Source organism: Muscardinus avellanarius (assembly GCF_963383645.1).
Source record: "Muscardinus avellanarius genome assembly, chromosome: 10".
Taxonomy (NCBI): Eukaryota; Metazoa; Chordata; class Mammalia; order Rodentia; family Gliridae; genus Muscardinus; species Muscardinus avellanarius.
The window spans coordinates 109,914,927-109,928,860 of NC_137796.1; the positions used below are offsets into that span (position 1 = coordinate 109,914,927).

At 49.4% G+C, this 13,934-nt stretch overlaps 1 protein-coding gene across 1 annotated transcript in view; it reads left to right on the plus strand.

Moving 5' to 3' along the window:
- Positions 1–7,081: 7,081 nt before the first annotated feature.
- Positions 7,082–13,934, plus strand: part of LOC308268865 (coronin-7) — a gene marked incomplete at both ends in the record, with an annotated part of 56,882 nt that continues 50,029 nt past the window's right edge. Inside the window, 3 exons of the mRNA XM_080703968.1 lie at positions 7,082–7,141; positions 10,294–10,390; positions 11,668–11,742. Of these exons, the coding sequence (XP_080560094.1) occupies positions 7,082–7,141; positions 10,294–10,390; positions 11,668–11,742 (232 nt within the window). The remainder of the gene's footprint in view (positions 7,142–10,293; positions 10,391–11,667; positions 11,743–13,934) is intronic.

Consider the following 13,934-nt stretch of genomic DNA (forward strand, 5'->3'; position numbering starts at 1 on the left):
CCTTAGCAAGTAACAACGGACTAAATGCTATCCTAAGTGTAAAAGCACACCAGTTTCTCAAACAGGGTGGGAGTGGGGGCTCAGTGTCAAAGCTTCTATGGTAATGTTCGAATTGGACTTTGATAACTGCATCTGCAAGGGGCGGAGTATTCCACGTAGCAAAAACTTCCAAAAGCAAAAGTCTGGGATGTGAAAGTGTTTGGGAAGCCCTATACCCTTAGGGTGTGTAACTGGAGAGGAGGCTAGAAAGGTACACCTGGTCTGGGAAATTGCAAAGGAGTTTCAGCTTCCAGACTTCCACCGCCCACCTCCTCCCCGAGAAATAGGAAGGGCATCTGAGAGCTCAAGTATGGGGTTTTAGTGTCTGCTCATTCTGTGATACACTCCTCGCCTTTTTTATTTAAGCGTGTGTTTTATACTGAGGATTGTATCCAGGGGCTTTCTACCTCAGAGCTATACCTCCAGCCCTGCTTCTTTTCTTGTTGCTGGACACTGAACCCAAAAGTATTCTACTGCTGAGCTACACCCCTAGCCCTTTTTATTTTTCTTTGGAAACAGGGTCTAAGTTGCTGAGCGCCTCAATAAATGTCTGAAGTTGGCTTCAACCTGCAATCCTCCTGTCTCAGCAGCCCTGGGATTACAGTATATACCACCATATCCGGCTTATTTTATCTTTTATTTATTTGTTTATTTTTTAGTACTGGGCATTAAACCCAGGGACAAACTAACAGAAGAGAACTGCTGAAATTGTTGAATTAAGTATAAAAGATAATTAAAATATTCAGGACGAATTCTAAAATTCTAGACGGTGCTACATCAGCTTGCTTCTCAAGCAAGTATCACGTTCTCATTCTGTTAAAAGACACTGGGAGCCGGGCACGGCGGCGCATGCTTGGAATCCCAGTCCTTGGGAGGCTGAGAGAGGAGGATGGCACAAGTTCAAAGCCAGCTTCAGCTAGTGAGGCTCTTAGCACTTAGTGAGACCCTGTTTCAAAATAAAATATAAAATAGGTCAGGGGTATAGCCCGGAGGTAAAGGCCCCCAGGTTCCAGCCACGGGACCACAAAATAAACAAACAAACAAACAAACCCAAGGACATACCTCTGAGTCACACCTCTAGCCCTTTTAGCTTTTCAATTTTTTAAAAAAATATTTTGTGGCACTGGTGATCGAACTCAGGGGCATTCTAGCTTTAAGCTACACTCCAGCCCTACTTTTTTTGGAAACAGGGTCTTGCTAAGTTAATGAGTCTCACTATTTGCTGAGGCTCCTCAAACTTGAAATCCTCCTGTCTCAGCCTCCCAAGTACTGGGATAACAAGAGTGGGCCACCATGCCTGGCTCTCACAAGTATTTATTTATTTATTTTTGCGGGTCTGGGGATGGAACCCAGGGGCATTCAAGACCTCCAAGCTATACCCCTAGCCCTATTTTTTATTCTTTACTTTGAAACAGGGTCTCACTGAGTTGCAAAGGGCCTAAGTAGCTGAGGCTGTCCGCGAACCAGGATCCTCCTGTGTCAGCCTCCCAAATGCTGGGATTACAAGCGTGCGCCACCATGCCCGGCTTTCTCACAAGTATTTAAATGTCTCCAGTACAGTAACTGATGAGGAAGGACAGGTAGAAAGGAAAATTATGGAACAAACAAGAGGAGCCCCGACTCACACTACAAATACAAATTCTTTTTTTTTTAATTTTTTCTTTATTGGTGCATTATATTCATACAACTTATTGGGGTAAAAAACTTGTGTGTACAAACATGTACTCATCGCTGATTTAACCCCTACCCGATTCCCACCCCATTCCCTCCCCGTCCCTCCCTCCCTTGCTTGGCTTAGTGGTTGACTTCGATTACAAATACAAATTCTCCCTCCACATCCTTTGCTCGCAAACAATGCTCGTAGGGATGAGCTGTGATTCAGTGGTAGGGCAACTTGGTTAGCAACAGAAACAAGGCCTTGGGTTCAAAACAACAAAACAAAATACTGTTAAAGCAGTTAATAGACCTTATCCACAGGTACGTAAATAACCTCTCTCTCTTATTTTTTATTTATTTATTGCAGTACTGGGGATGGAACGAAAGGCATTCTACCTCTGAGCTCTACCCCCAGCCCTATTTTTTTATTCTTTATTTTTTACTTATTTATAATTAATTAATTATTTTGGTGGTAATGGGGTTCCTAGAAACCCTTTTACCTCCGGGCTACACTCCCAGACCTATTTTATATTTGTTTTATTTGGAAACAGGGTCTCTTAAGCCAGCGAGGCTGGCTTTGAACCTGTGCGATCCTCCAGTCTCCGCCTCCCAAGTGCGGGGTTTACAAGTTTGCGCCACCACGCCCGGCTTTATTTATTTATTTGTGGTACTGGAGATGGAACCCAGGGGCTTTCTACCTCTGGGTTACACTCCCAGACCTTTTTTCTTTATATTTTATTTGGAATCAGGGTCTCACTAAGTTGCTGAGAGCCTCACTAAGTAGCTGAGGCTGGCTTCGAACTCGTGGGATCCTCCTGTCTCAGCCTCCCAAGGACTGGGATAACAAGCATGTGCCACCATGCCTGGCTTATTCTTTCTTTCATTTTATTTTATTTGCAGATCTGGAGATGGAACCCAGGGGCATTCAAGCTACACCCCCTGCCCTATTTTTTATTCTTTATTTATTTTTTGTTTTGTTTTTTGTTTTTTTGGTGGTATTGGGGTTCCTGGAAGCCCTTCTACCTCCGGGCTACACTCCCAGACCTATTTTATACTTTTTTATGTGGAAACAGGGTCTCTTAAGCCAGCGCGGCTGGCTTCAAACCTACGCGATCCTCCTGTCTCAGCCTCCCAAGCACGGGGATTACAAGCGTGCGCCACCATGCCCGGCTTATTCTTTATTTTGAAACCTGATCTCAGTGAGTTGCAAAGGGCCTCGCTAAGTAGCTGAGGCTGTCCGCGAACCACGATCCTCTGGTCTCAGCCTCCCAAATGCTGGGTTACAAGTGTGCGGCATCACGCCCAGCTTTATTCTTTATTTTGAAACAGGGTCTCACTGAGTTGTAAAGGGCCTCACTAAGTAGTAGCTGAGGCTGTCCCCGAACCACAGTTTTCCTGTATCAGCCTCCCAAATGCTGGATTATGTGTGAGCCACCACGCCCGGCTTGATAAATAACCACTCTCTTGACCTGGGCCTAAAAAAATAAATAAATAAATAAAGCCAGGCATGTTGGTGCACACTTGTAATCCCATTACTTAGAAGGCTGAAACAGGAGGATTGCAGGTTTGTGGTCAGCCTATTTAATGAGGCCCTCCACAACTTGATGAGACTGTTTCAAAATAAAGAGTAAAATTGAGGCCAGGCATGGTGGCGCACGCTTGTAATCCCAGCATTTGGAAGGCAGAGACAGGGGGTTCCAGGTTGGAGGACAGCCTCAGCTACTACTTAGGCCCTTTGCAACTCAGTGAGACCCTGTTTCAAAATAAAGAATAAAAAAATAGGGCTGGGGGTATATCTCAGAGGTAGAATGCCCCTGGGTTCCATTTCCAGTACCTAAATAAATAAATAAATAGAATAAAATTGGAGCTGAGCTTAGTGGCACACGCATATAATCCCAGTGCTTGGGAGGCTAAGACAGGAGGATCACAAGTTTGCGGCCAGCCTCAGCTACTTAGTGAGGCCCTCTGCAACTCAGTGAGACCCGGTTTCAAAATAAAGAATAAAAAATAAGGCAGGGGGTATAGCTCAGAGGTCAAATGCCCCTGAGTTCCATCCCCAGATCTGCAAAAAAAAAAATATATATATATGGCTGGGGGTGTAGCTTGGAGGTAGAATGCCCCTGGGTTGAATTTCCAGCACCAATAAAGTAAAATAAAATAAAATAGGTCTGGGAATATAGCTTGGAGATAGAAAGCCTCTGGGTTTAATCCCCAGTACTGGGGGGGGGGCACAGAAAGAAAGAAAAAAGAAAAAGCTGAGGATGCCTTGCTCAATAAATGAGTTTTCTGTAATATGTGTTATTTTTAATTTTAAATTTTTATGGAACCCAGAGGCAGTCTACCTCCAAGCTACACCCCCAGCCCTATTTTTTATTCTTTATTTTGAAACAGGGTCTAATTGAGTTGCAAAGGGCCTCTCTTAAGTAGTGGAGGCTGCTCGTGAACCGGGATCTTTCTGTTTCAGCCTCCCAAATGCTGGGATTACAAGCATGCACCACCACGCCCGGCTCAGTAATATGTGTTTTTAGTATATGACTACTTCAACCATATGCCACACTCCTAATAGAATCCTTAATGTAGCTGGGCATGGTGGCATATGTCTGTAATCCCAGTACTTGGGAAGCTAAGACAGTAGGATCACAGGTTCGAAGCCAGCTTCAGCAAGTAGTGGGACTCTCAGCAATTTAGCAACGCCTGGTTTCAAAAATTAAAAAGGGAGCCGGGCATGGTGGCGCACACTTGTAATCTCAGCATTTGGGAGGCTGAGACGGGACAATTGCAGTTCGCGGACAGCCTCAGCTACTAAGTGAGGCCCTCTGCAACTCAGTGAGACCCTGCTTCGAAATAAAGAATAAAAAATTGGGCAAGGGGTGTAGTTCAGAGGTCAAATGCCTCTGGGTTCCATCCCCAGACCCGCAAAAATAAATAAATAAATAAATAAATAAATAAATAAATAAAAAAGGGCTAGGGGTATAGTTTGGCGGTCGAAAGCCCCTGATTTTTTTTTTTTTTTTTGGTGGTACTAGGGGTAGAACCCAGAGGCTTTCTACCTCCAGGCTATACTCCCAGACTTTTTGTGTGTGTGTGTGGTACTGGGGTTCCTGGAAGCCCTTCTACCTCCGGGCTACACTCCCAGACCTATTTTATATTTTTATTTGGAAACAGGGTCTCTTAAGCCAGCGTGGCTGGCTTCGAACCTGCACGATCCTCCTGTCTCTGCCTCCCAAGCGCGGGGATTACAAGCGTGCGCCACCACGCCCGGCCTCCCAGACCTTTTTTATACTTTATTTGGAAACAGGGTCTCACTAAGTTGCTGAAAGCCTCACTAAGTAGCTGAGGCTGGCTTCGAACCTGTGCGATCCTCCTGTCTCAGCCTCCCAAGCGCGGGGATTACAAGCATGCGCCACCATGCCCGGCTGAAAGCCCCTGATTTAAATCCCCAGTAACACACACACACTCCCAAAAAAACAATAGGCTGGGGTATAGCTGAGAGAAAGAATGCCCCTGGGCACAATTCCAAGTACCAAAGAAGGGTGGGGGGGTGTAACTCAGTGGTATTGCGCCCCTGGGTTGGATTCCTAGTACTACAAAAAAAAAAAAAAAAAAGGTTCTGGAGTTAGACTTTTTTTTTTTTTGGTGGTATTGGGGGTGGAAACCAGGGGCTTTTCTACCTCTGGTCTATAGCCCAAACGTATTTTATACTTTATTTGGAAACAGGGTATCACTAAGTTGCTGAGAGCCTCACTCAGTAGCTGAGGCTGTTTTTGAACCTGTTCCTGGACAGGCTCCTATGCAACTCAGTGAGACCCTGTTTCCAAATAAAGAATAAAAAAATAGGGCTGGGGGTGTAGGTCGGAGGTTGAGTGCCCCTGGGTTCCATCCTCAGTACCACAAAAAGAAGAAAAGAAGGAAGGAAGGAAGGAAGGAAGGAAGAAAAAAAGAAAGAAAATCGGGTTGGGAGTATAACTGGAGGTAGAATGCCTCTGAGTTTTCAATCCCCAGTATCTAAAAATAAAAATAGGGCTGGGGGTATAGCTCGGAGGTTCAATCCCTAGCACCTGCACACTCACAAATGTGCTTCAGTCACTTGATAGAACACTGGTAAGCAGCCTCTTAGTCCGTGATTTCCCTCTGAGAACTGAAGAAACCACCTGCCTTTCCAGGTCCTTCCGGGTGGAGGCCAGGCCGACCTGTCAGAATCAAGTCCAGCCCGTGCTGCCTACCTCCACTGAGGCTGTCCTCTGCTTCGGGCTGCAGAAAGAGAACTTTCAGCTGGCCTTTCCCGACCAGTCACATTTCTCGAATCAAAGTCCCTTTTACTGAGCCGGTCTTAGCAGGTGTTCTGCGAGTACTCATTGGGAACGCATACTGGATTCTTGGAGTCCGTTTTCAAAGCAAAGAGGGCATTGAATGAATGGCTGCGGCAGAAATAAATCAGCGCCCTTTCCTCTCGGGTTGCTGGGTCACCAAGCGCGACAGCGCCTCTGAGCACATCGCTCTTTTAAGGGGGTTCTTCCCTCCAGCATCTTTTGCGTTTGCCCTTTCCTGTTTATCTTTAAACGATTTCCGCGATTTCCTGTGGGGAGCGCTACCCCGCCGTGCCCAAGGGCTAGTGTCAACCAGCCAGGAGATGCTCTAATAAGAGGATGCTTAAGACCACCCCCACCCTCCCACCCAGCCACCTGGGCAAGGCAGGGTGTGCAGGGATGTTGAGTAATCCCTAAAGAAGCTAGGAATTTGCATCGGACTTTGTTTCCTTCCTGCCACTTACACTGGTGTGACCTGAGTCCAGCGGTTATCTCCTTCCTTCCTCCCTCTCTCCCTCTCCCTCCCTCTCTCTCTCTTTTCTGCACGGTGCAGCTCGAACCCAGGCCTTGGCGCTTTATAGGCACTCCACCACTGAGCTACACCCGCGAGCCCTTTCCTCTTCTTGAGCCGGGTTTCCACTCTCCTAAATAGAGCTAATTTCTGCTTGAGCAGGTGGAAAGTGCAAGAGGACGCGCTCAGCCCACTGCAACGCCTCCCAGGACAGACCCTGCACGCGGAACCGCGGCTGTGAAGCTGGGTCCCCAGCTCTTTCTCCCACGGTGGGCGGAGAGCCGCGCCGCACGTGACCGCCGCCCCGCGCCGGCGCCCCTCCGGCATCGGGGCGTGGCCTCGCGAACGGCCGGGCGGTCATTGGCCGGGAGGCGGGGCCCGGGGCGCGCGCGCAGAAGAAGATGGGCCGGGGCGTGGCCTGGAGGGCCGCAGGCGCTTGCGATTGGCCGGGGGCGTGTCGGCGGGCAGCGGGTGGGGCCGCCGGCGACCCGAGTCCGGGCTGCTCGGCGTGCACCTGAGAGCCGACGCCCCTGGTCCTCCGGGCTGCGCCTGAGCCGTCTCTGCCGCCATGAACCGCTTCAAGGTGTCCAAGTTCCGGCACACGGAGGCCCGGCCGTCCCGCCGCGAGGTGAGCCGGCCCACGGGCCCGGCGCCCACGCTGGCCCCGTCGGTCGCCCTTCCCGCGCGCTGGTCCGCAGCGGACGCCGTGGCCGAGCCCCGCCGCCCCGCCGCCCCGGGGCGCCCTCTTCGGGCTCCGGCGTGCCGGCCGCCCCGTCGCTGGCTGGAGGGCAGAGTCCGGCGCCTGGAGATCCCAGCGGCCTGGCCGGCCCGCCCGCTGCGCCCCGGGACCCCGGCGGCCGCACAGCCCTCTCGCGGGGCCCGGCCTGCAGCCTGCGAAGCTGCCTCCCCTCCCCGCTTCCGGCCGGCTTCGCTGGGGAGTCGGGGCCGCCGCGCTGCCGGCACTCGGCCCCTCGTTCTCGCCGCCGCGGATCGCCCGTGCCCGCGGCCAGGCTGTGGAAGAGATGCCCCTCTTTCCCCTGTGTTCGGCAGGTCCGAGCGTGTCCGCTGGAGAGGAGCTCCCCTGGCTAGAAAAGGGCCCCTCCCTCGGTTTCCGCAGGCGCTTCCTTCTCTCGCTGCTGGTGCCAGCTCTTCCCTTACTCGCCAGGCGATGCTGCCTGCGGCTGGGTGGTGCCTGGGGGAGCCAGAGGATGTGGACCTCTGAGGAAGGGCTGAGCCACGTGCTGGGGGGCACCTCCGCCCTCATCAGGGAGCTTGGTGAGGAATGTGCTTCGTAGATGTCAGCCCTGGTCTACTACCCACTGTGTTATTTGGGAAGCTTGGCAGCGTCCTCAGATAATTGGGCCTAAGAATAGGTAACTCAGGTCGGGCGTAGTGGCGCACGCTTGTAATCCCAGTACTTGGGAGGCTGAGACAGGAGGATCACAGGTTCTTGGCCAGCCTCAGCTACTTAGCAAGGCACTCCGCAACTTAGTGAGACCCTGTTTCAAAATAAATAAAATAGGTAGCCGGGCGTGGTGGCACAAGCTTGTAATCCCAGCCAGCATTTGGGAGGCTGACACAGGAAGATCCGGGTTCATGGACAGCCTCAGCTATTTAGCGAGGCCCTCTGCAACTTAGTGAGACCCTGTTTCAAAATAAAAAAATAGGGAAAGGGGTGTAGCTCGGAGGTCGAATACCCCTGAGTTCCATCTCCAGACCTGCAAAGAAAAAAATAAATAAATAAAATAGGGCCGGGGGTGTAGCTTGGAGGTAGAATGCCTCTGGGTTCAACCCTCAGTACCACAACAATAAATAAGTAAATACAAAATAAAAAGGGCTGGAGGTGTAGCTCAGAGATAGAATGCCTCTGGATTCAATCCCCAGTAACACACACACACACACACACACACACACACACACACACACGAAGAATGTTGAGGTGAGGGCCAATCCTAATGGGGTGATAGGAAAGGCTTCTTTTTTTTTTTAATTCAACACAATTTTTCTTTATTGCTTTTACAGAAACCTGAATTAACATAAATTTATTTTCACCATTTTTCAAAAAATTTTAATGCACACATCACTTATTTAGACCTTCCCCAATTCCTACCCCATTCCCTCTCACTCCTCCTTCTCATGTTTGGCTTAGTGATTGACTTTGATGTTTTTAAATGTACATTAGGGAATTTTTCTCTTCTCCCTCCCATATCTCTTAGTTAAGTCACCTTATTTCTCATGTTTGATTTTAGGAAAGGCTTCTTGAAGGAGGTGACATTTCAGTTGAGCCCAAAGGATGAGAAGTGGGGAGGAGCCTAGTGGAGGAATGGAAAGTGGGCCATGGTGGATGGAGGGCAGTGACCAGGGAAGCCTGGTAACAGATGAGTCCAGAGCCAGGTGCAGAGTCTGAGGGCCCAGGGAAGAAGTTGTTTTTTTTTGTTTCTTTTTTTTTTTTTGGTGGTACTGGGGGTGGAACCCAGAGGCCTTCTACCTCGGGGCTATACTCCCAGACCTATTTTATATTTTATTTGGAAACAGGGTCTCACTCCTATCTCAGCCTCCCAAGCATGGGGATTACAAGCGTGCGCCACCACGCCCGGCTAAGAAGTTGGTTTCATGTACAACGGGAAGCCATCTGAAGGCTGAGGGGAGGTGTTTCATATTTAGGTTTGCATTGAGACCATCACTGGCAGTGCAGTAAGTACTGCTTAGGAGTCTGGAGAGGACACAAGGGCCCGGGATGCTCTTGGGTGAGCTTCAGGCCAGCAAAATAAACAGACTGATGGAACCTTGGCTTGCAGGAAGAGCTTAAGCAGGATTCTATTCTTTTCAGAGATACTGCCTGTCACTTTGTACAGTAAACAGGAATCAGGAGGGAAAATAACACCAAATGCAGATGTTCTCCCCTGGAAAGTGAACTTTGAAGCAGGAAATTTGGTGTTGATTCTGGGGCGAGTGGACTGGAAAGTGTGGGTGGGGAGGAGGGGAGGACGGAGCAAGGGGCTGTGCTGTGACTCCAGTGGAGGGAGTATGAGGACCTTGCTGATCTCAGTTTTGAAAAGTGTTCCTGAGCCTGCTCACGCGTGGGGGCGTTGACATCATTGCCTTGCATGGGGGCGTGATGTTCACTCCTCTCGGGGACTGGGTGGAAGAGCATGTTCTTTTTGCGTGTGTGTGTGCATGGTACTGGGATTGAAACCAGGGGCATTCTGTCTCTGAGCTTTTTGGAAACAGGGTCTCACTAAGTTGCTAAAGAGCTTCATTAATCTGCTGAGGCTGTCCTCGAACCCGTGGCTCTTTCGTCTCAGCCTCCCAAATACTGGCATTACAGGCATGTGCATGTGTGTTTTGATGAGGCCAGGCCTTGATTTCCCCTTAGCATGGATGCTTCCGTCCTGGTGCTTGGAGGGGCCGCTGGGTGCTGGCGGACCCCTCGGCAGAGGAGTCAGGAGCCGGATCTGTCTTCGTCTTGTGTGCTCACTTCTCCTTTCTCTGCCTTCTTTCCTCCCTTTTAATAGAAGTACTCCCCCCAACACACACTTCCTTCTAAGAGCCTTCTTACCCTTATTAGGGAACTGACTTACTAAGCAAAATCGCCCACTTGGTGACTGCTTATTTCAAGAACACTTTGCGTTTTCTAAGGGACTGTGTGAATGGGAAGTGGATCTGTTCTGAAGGCACGTGTCTCTTGGTGCAGCTTTAGAGTTCCCTGGTTATGGCCCCCTGCTTTAGGCATGAACAAAAATCTGGCCCCCACTCCATGTTTCTTGCTGTGAATTTCAGGCCTGGATCAGCGACATCCGTGCAGGAACCGCCCCCTCATGTGGAAGCCATATCAAAGCGAGCTGCAACTTGATTGCCTTCAACTCTGAGCGTCCAGGTAGGGGCAGACATGGCTGAGGAGGTCTGGACATTGTCGTCATAGGTAGGGTGAGGCAGAAGGGCAGGCTCTGGGCATGAAGAGTGGAGGGGTAGAGGCAAGCACCACGCAGGGCCTCAGACCCGGACAAACTGTTTGCTAACGGGTGGTAATCAGGTGGATTTTGAGGAACGTGTGCTTATGTATGAACCACAGTGATTGTGATCTTAAGAGCATGCCCAGCCGGGCGTGGTGGCACACGCTTGTAATCCCCGCGCTTGGGAGGCAGAGACAGGAGGATCGCACAGGTTCGAAGCCAGCCGCGCGCGCTGGCTTAGGAGACCCTGTTTCCAAATAAAAATATAAAAATAGGTCTGGGAGTGTAGCCCGGAAGTAGAAGGGCTTCCAGGAACCCCAGTACCACCAAAAAAAAAAAAAAAAAGAGCATGCCCAACTGGGCATGGTGGCCTATGCCTGTAATTCTAGTACTTGGGAGGCTAAGACAGGAAGATCCCAAGTTTGAGGCCAACTTCAGCAACTTAGTGAGACCCTGTTTCCAAATAAAAAATAAAATAGTCCAAGCGTGGTAGTGCATGCTTGTGATCCCAGTATTTGGGAGGCTGAGACAGGAATATCACAGGTTCAAAGCCAGCCTCAGTAACTTAGTGGGGCTCTTAGCTTGCAACCTACTGAGACCCTGTTTCCAAATAAGAAATAAAATCAGGCTGAGGGTGTAGCTTGGAGGTAGAATGCCTCTGGGTTCAATTTCTAGTATCAAAATGAAATGAAATGAAATAGGGCTGGGGGTACAGCTCAGAAGTAAAATGCCCCTGAGTGTAACCCCTGTACCAGAAAACAACAAAACCCCAAAACCTAAATGCCTTTTTGGTTTATCTAAGAAGTTAGGGGACTCCAGGCAGAGCTGTATCTCTGTGCTGTCGTCCCTGACCTCTTTCCAGGCTCAACTGCGTTACCTTGGGACATTGGCATCTTTCTCAGCTAAAAGTGGGAGACGTGGCAGCCAAGGGCCTTGCACTGGCCTTTGATATGGCTCACAATGTGAGCACAAGAAATCCTCTTTCCAGTGGCTTCTGTGTTTCCAATGCACAGCTGGTTCATGCATGGAGACTAGCCTAACCCTGGGCCATTCACTATGTCCCAGCGGACTGTGAGCTTATGATGGTTCTTGGGAGGTCCCAGGCTGAGCTTTTGGGGTGCATCTCCTCTGGGAGCCCTGATCAGGGAGGTAGGTGGTCCCAGTTGGGACAAAAATTGGAGCCCCTGTGTTTGTTTAACAGGTGTGTTGGGCATCGTGCCTCTGGAAGGCCAAGGAGAAGACAAGAGACATGTGGCCTACCTGGGCTGCCATTCAGGTGAGTGGGTACTTCACCCAGGAAGCCTAGATCTGGCCCTGCCCTCCTCAGGGCCAGGGATTGCTAGGCACCTGGACCCATGTTTGTTTGTGGCTTGTCCTCACTGTGTCCTGTGACAGGTGCGTGGGCTCAGAAGCCGGCGTCTGGTCTAGAATTCTGGCTGGGCAGAGAGGAGGGAAGCCAGACGCTCCAGGTCCTCCAGTAATGGCAGCCACCAGGTCGAGACTAAGGGCTCACTGCCGTGTGCCTCCTAGCCCTGTGTCTTCTCCAGGCGCCCATCAGGGCATGCCTTGCCACTAGGCCTCCTCCCCAGCCAGGCCACCCAGGGCCCTCCAAGGAGGTGATCATGCTGGGCCTCACAAAGGGCTTCTGGACGCACTAGGCAGTTGGCCTGGCAGCCTGCCTACTTTGAGAAAAGGGTTTGCTCTCCCCAGGCTGAGGCAGCACTGGCCCGAGGCCTTCTCTGTCCAGCTGTGGGCCCGACTTCTCAGGCCTGCTTTCCTGGCTGCTTACCATGAGGCCAGGCACGGGGGAGGAGCCTTGGTCCTTTGCTCCCTGCAGGGATGCAGAAGGTAATGTTGAGGGCATTTAATAGGGAAGATTTTATCTAAACTGCTCCGTGTGGTGCGTTGTATCGTCTGATCTAAACTTTCTTTTTTTTTGTTTTGAAACAGGGTCTTGTTAGGTTGATGAAAGTCTCACTATTTGTTGAGGCTGTCCTTCAACCTGCAATCTTCCTGTCTCAGCCTCCCAAGTACTGGGATAATAGGACTACAGGTGTGTGCCACCACACCTGGCTCTATAGCTGCTTTCTTGCAAGACTACAGAGTTGAATTAGTGGTGTGTATGTTGGGGGGGAGTACTGGGGACGGAACCCAGGGTCAGTCTACCTCTGAGCTATACCCCAGCCATGTTTTATTTTATTATTTAAATTAATTGATTAATTAATTAACATTTATTTATTTATTTATTTATTTATTTTTCGGTACTGGGGATTGAACCCAGGGACATTCTACCTCCAAGCTACATCCCAGTCTTGTTTTTTATTCTTTATTTTGAAACAGAGTCTCACTAATTGCAGAAGGGGCTTCACTAAGTAGCTGAGGCTGGCTGCGAATCTGCCATCCTCCTATCTTGGCCTCCCAAATACTGGGATTACAAATGCACCCAGACCTATTTTATTTTTAGTTTGAAACAGGGTCTCGCTAGGTTGATGAAAATCTTACTACTTGCTGAGACTGTCCTTGAACCTGTGATCCTTCTGTCTCATTCTTCCAAGTACTAGGATTACAGGCATGTGCTGCCATGCCCAGCTTGAGTAGATGTTTTTGTTTTGGCTTTAGTTTTCGTGGTGGGGATCGAACCCAGAGCCTTCTTTATGCTAAGGACCTGTTCTACCACTGATCTCAGATAAACTCTTTGCCTGAGTTGAGTAGTTGTGACAGAGTATATGGCCCTGAAATGCTCAAATAGGTATTACCTCAAAGCTTACAGGAAATCTTTGTTGGCCCCTGCTCTGAGACTGGCCTTTTTACATAAAGGTAATCATAATACATAGTCTTTCAGATCTGGCTTTACTTACTACTGTGTTTTACAGAGCCATCTCTGTTGTAGCATGTGTAAGAAGTCTGTTTTTAGCTGGGCATGGTGGCGCATACCTATAATTTTAATACTTGCAAGGCTCAGAAGGATTCCAGGTTTGAAGCTAGCCTCAACAACTCAGACTGTTTATAAAAAGGGTTGAAGGATAGCTTGGAGGTAAAAAATGCCCTTTGGTTCAATCCTTAGTACCCAAAACAACAACAACAAAAAAGTCTGAAACCAGGTGTGATGGTGCACGCTTGTAATCCCAGGATTTGGGAGATTAAAACAGGAGGATCACCAGTTGGCGCCCAGCCTCAGCAACTTGTGAGGCCCTCTGCAACTTAGTGAGAGACCCTGTTTCCAAATAAAGAATAAAATTTAGCTGGGAGTATAGCTTAAGGTAGAATGTCCTTCGGTTTCATCCCTAGTACCACCAAAAAAAAAGTTTTTTTTTTGTTTTTTTTTTAATAGTGCTGGGGGGATTGATTGAACCCAGGGGTATTCTTTTTGTGTGTGTGTGTGGTTCTGGGGATGGAACCCAGGGGCATTTGACCTCTGAGCTACACCCCTGCCCTATTTTTTTTATTCTTTATTTTGAAACTTTATTT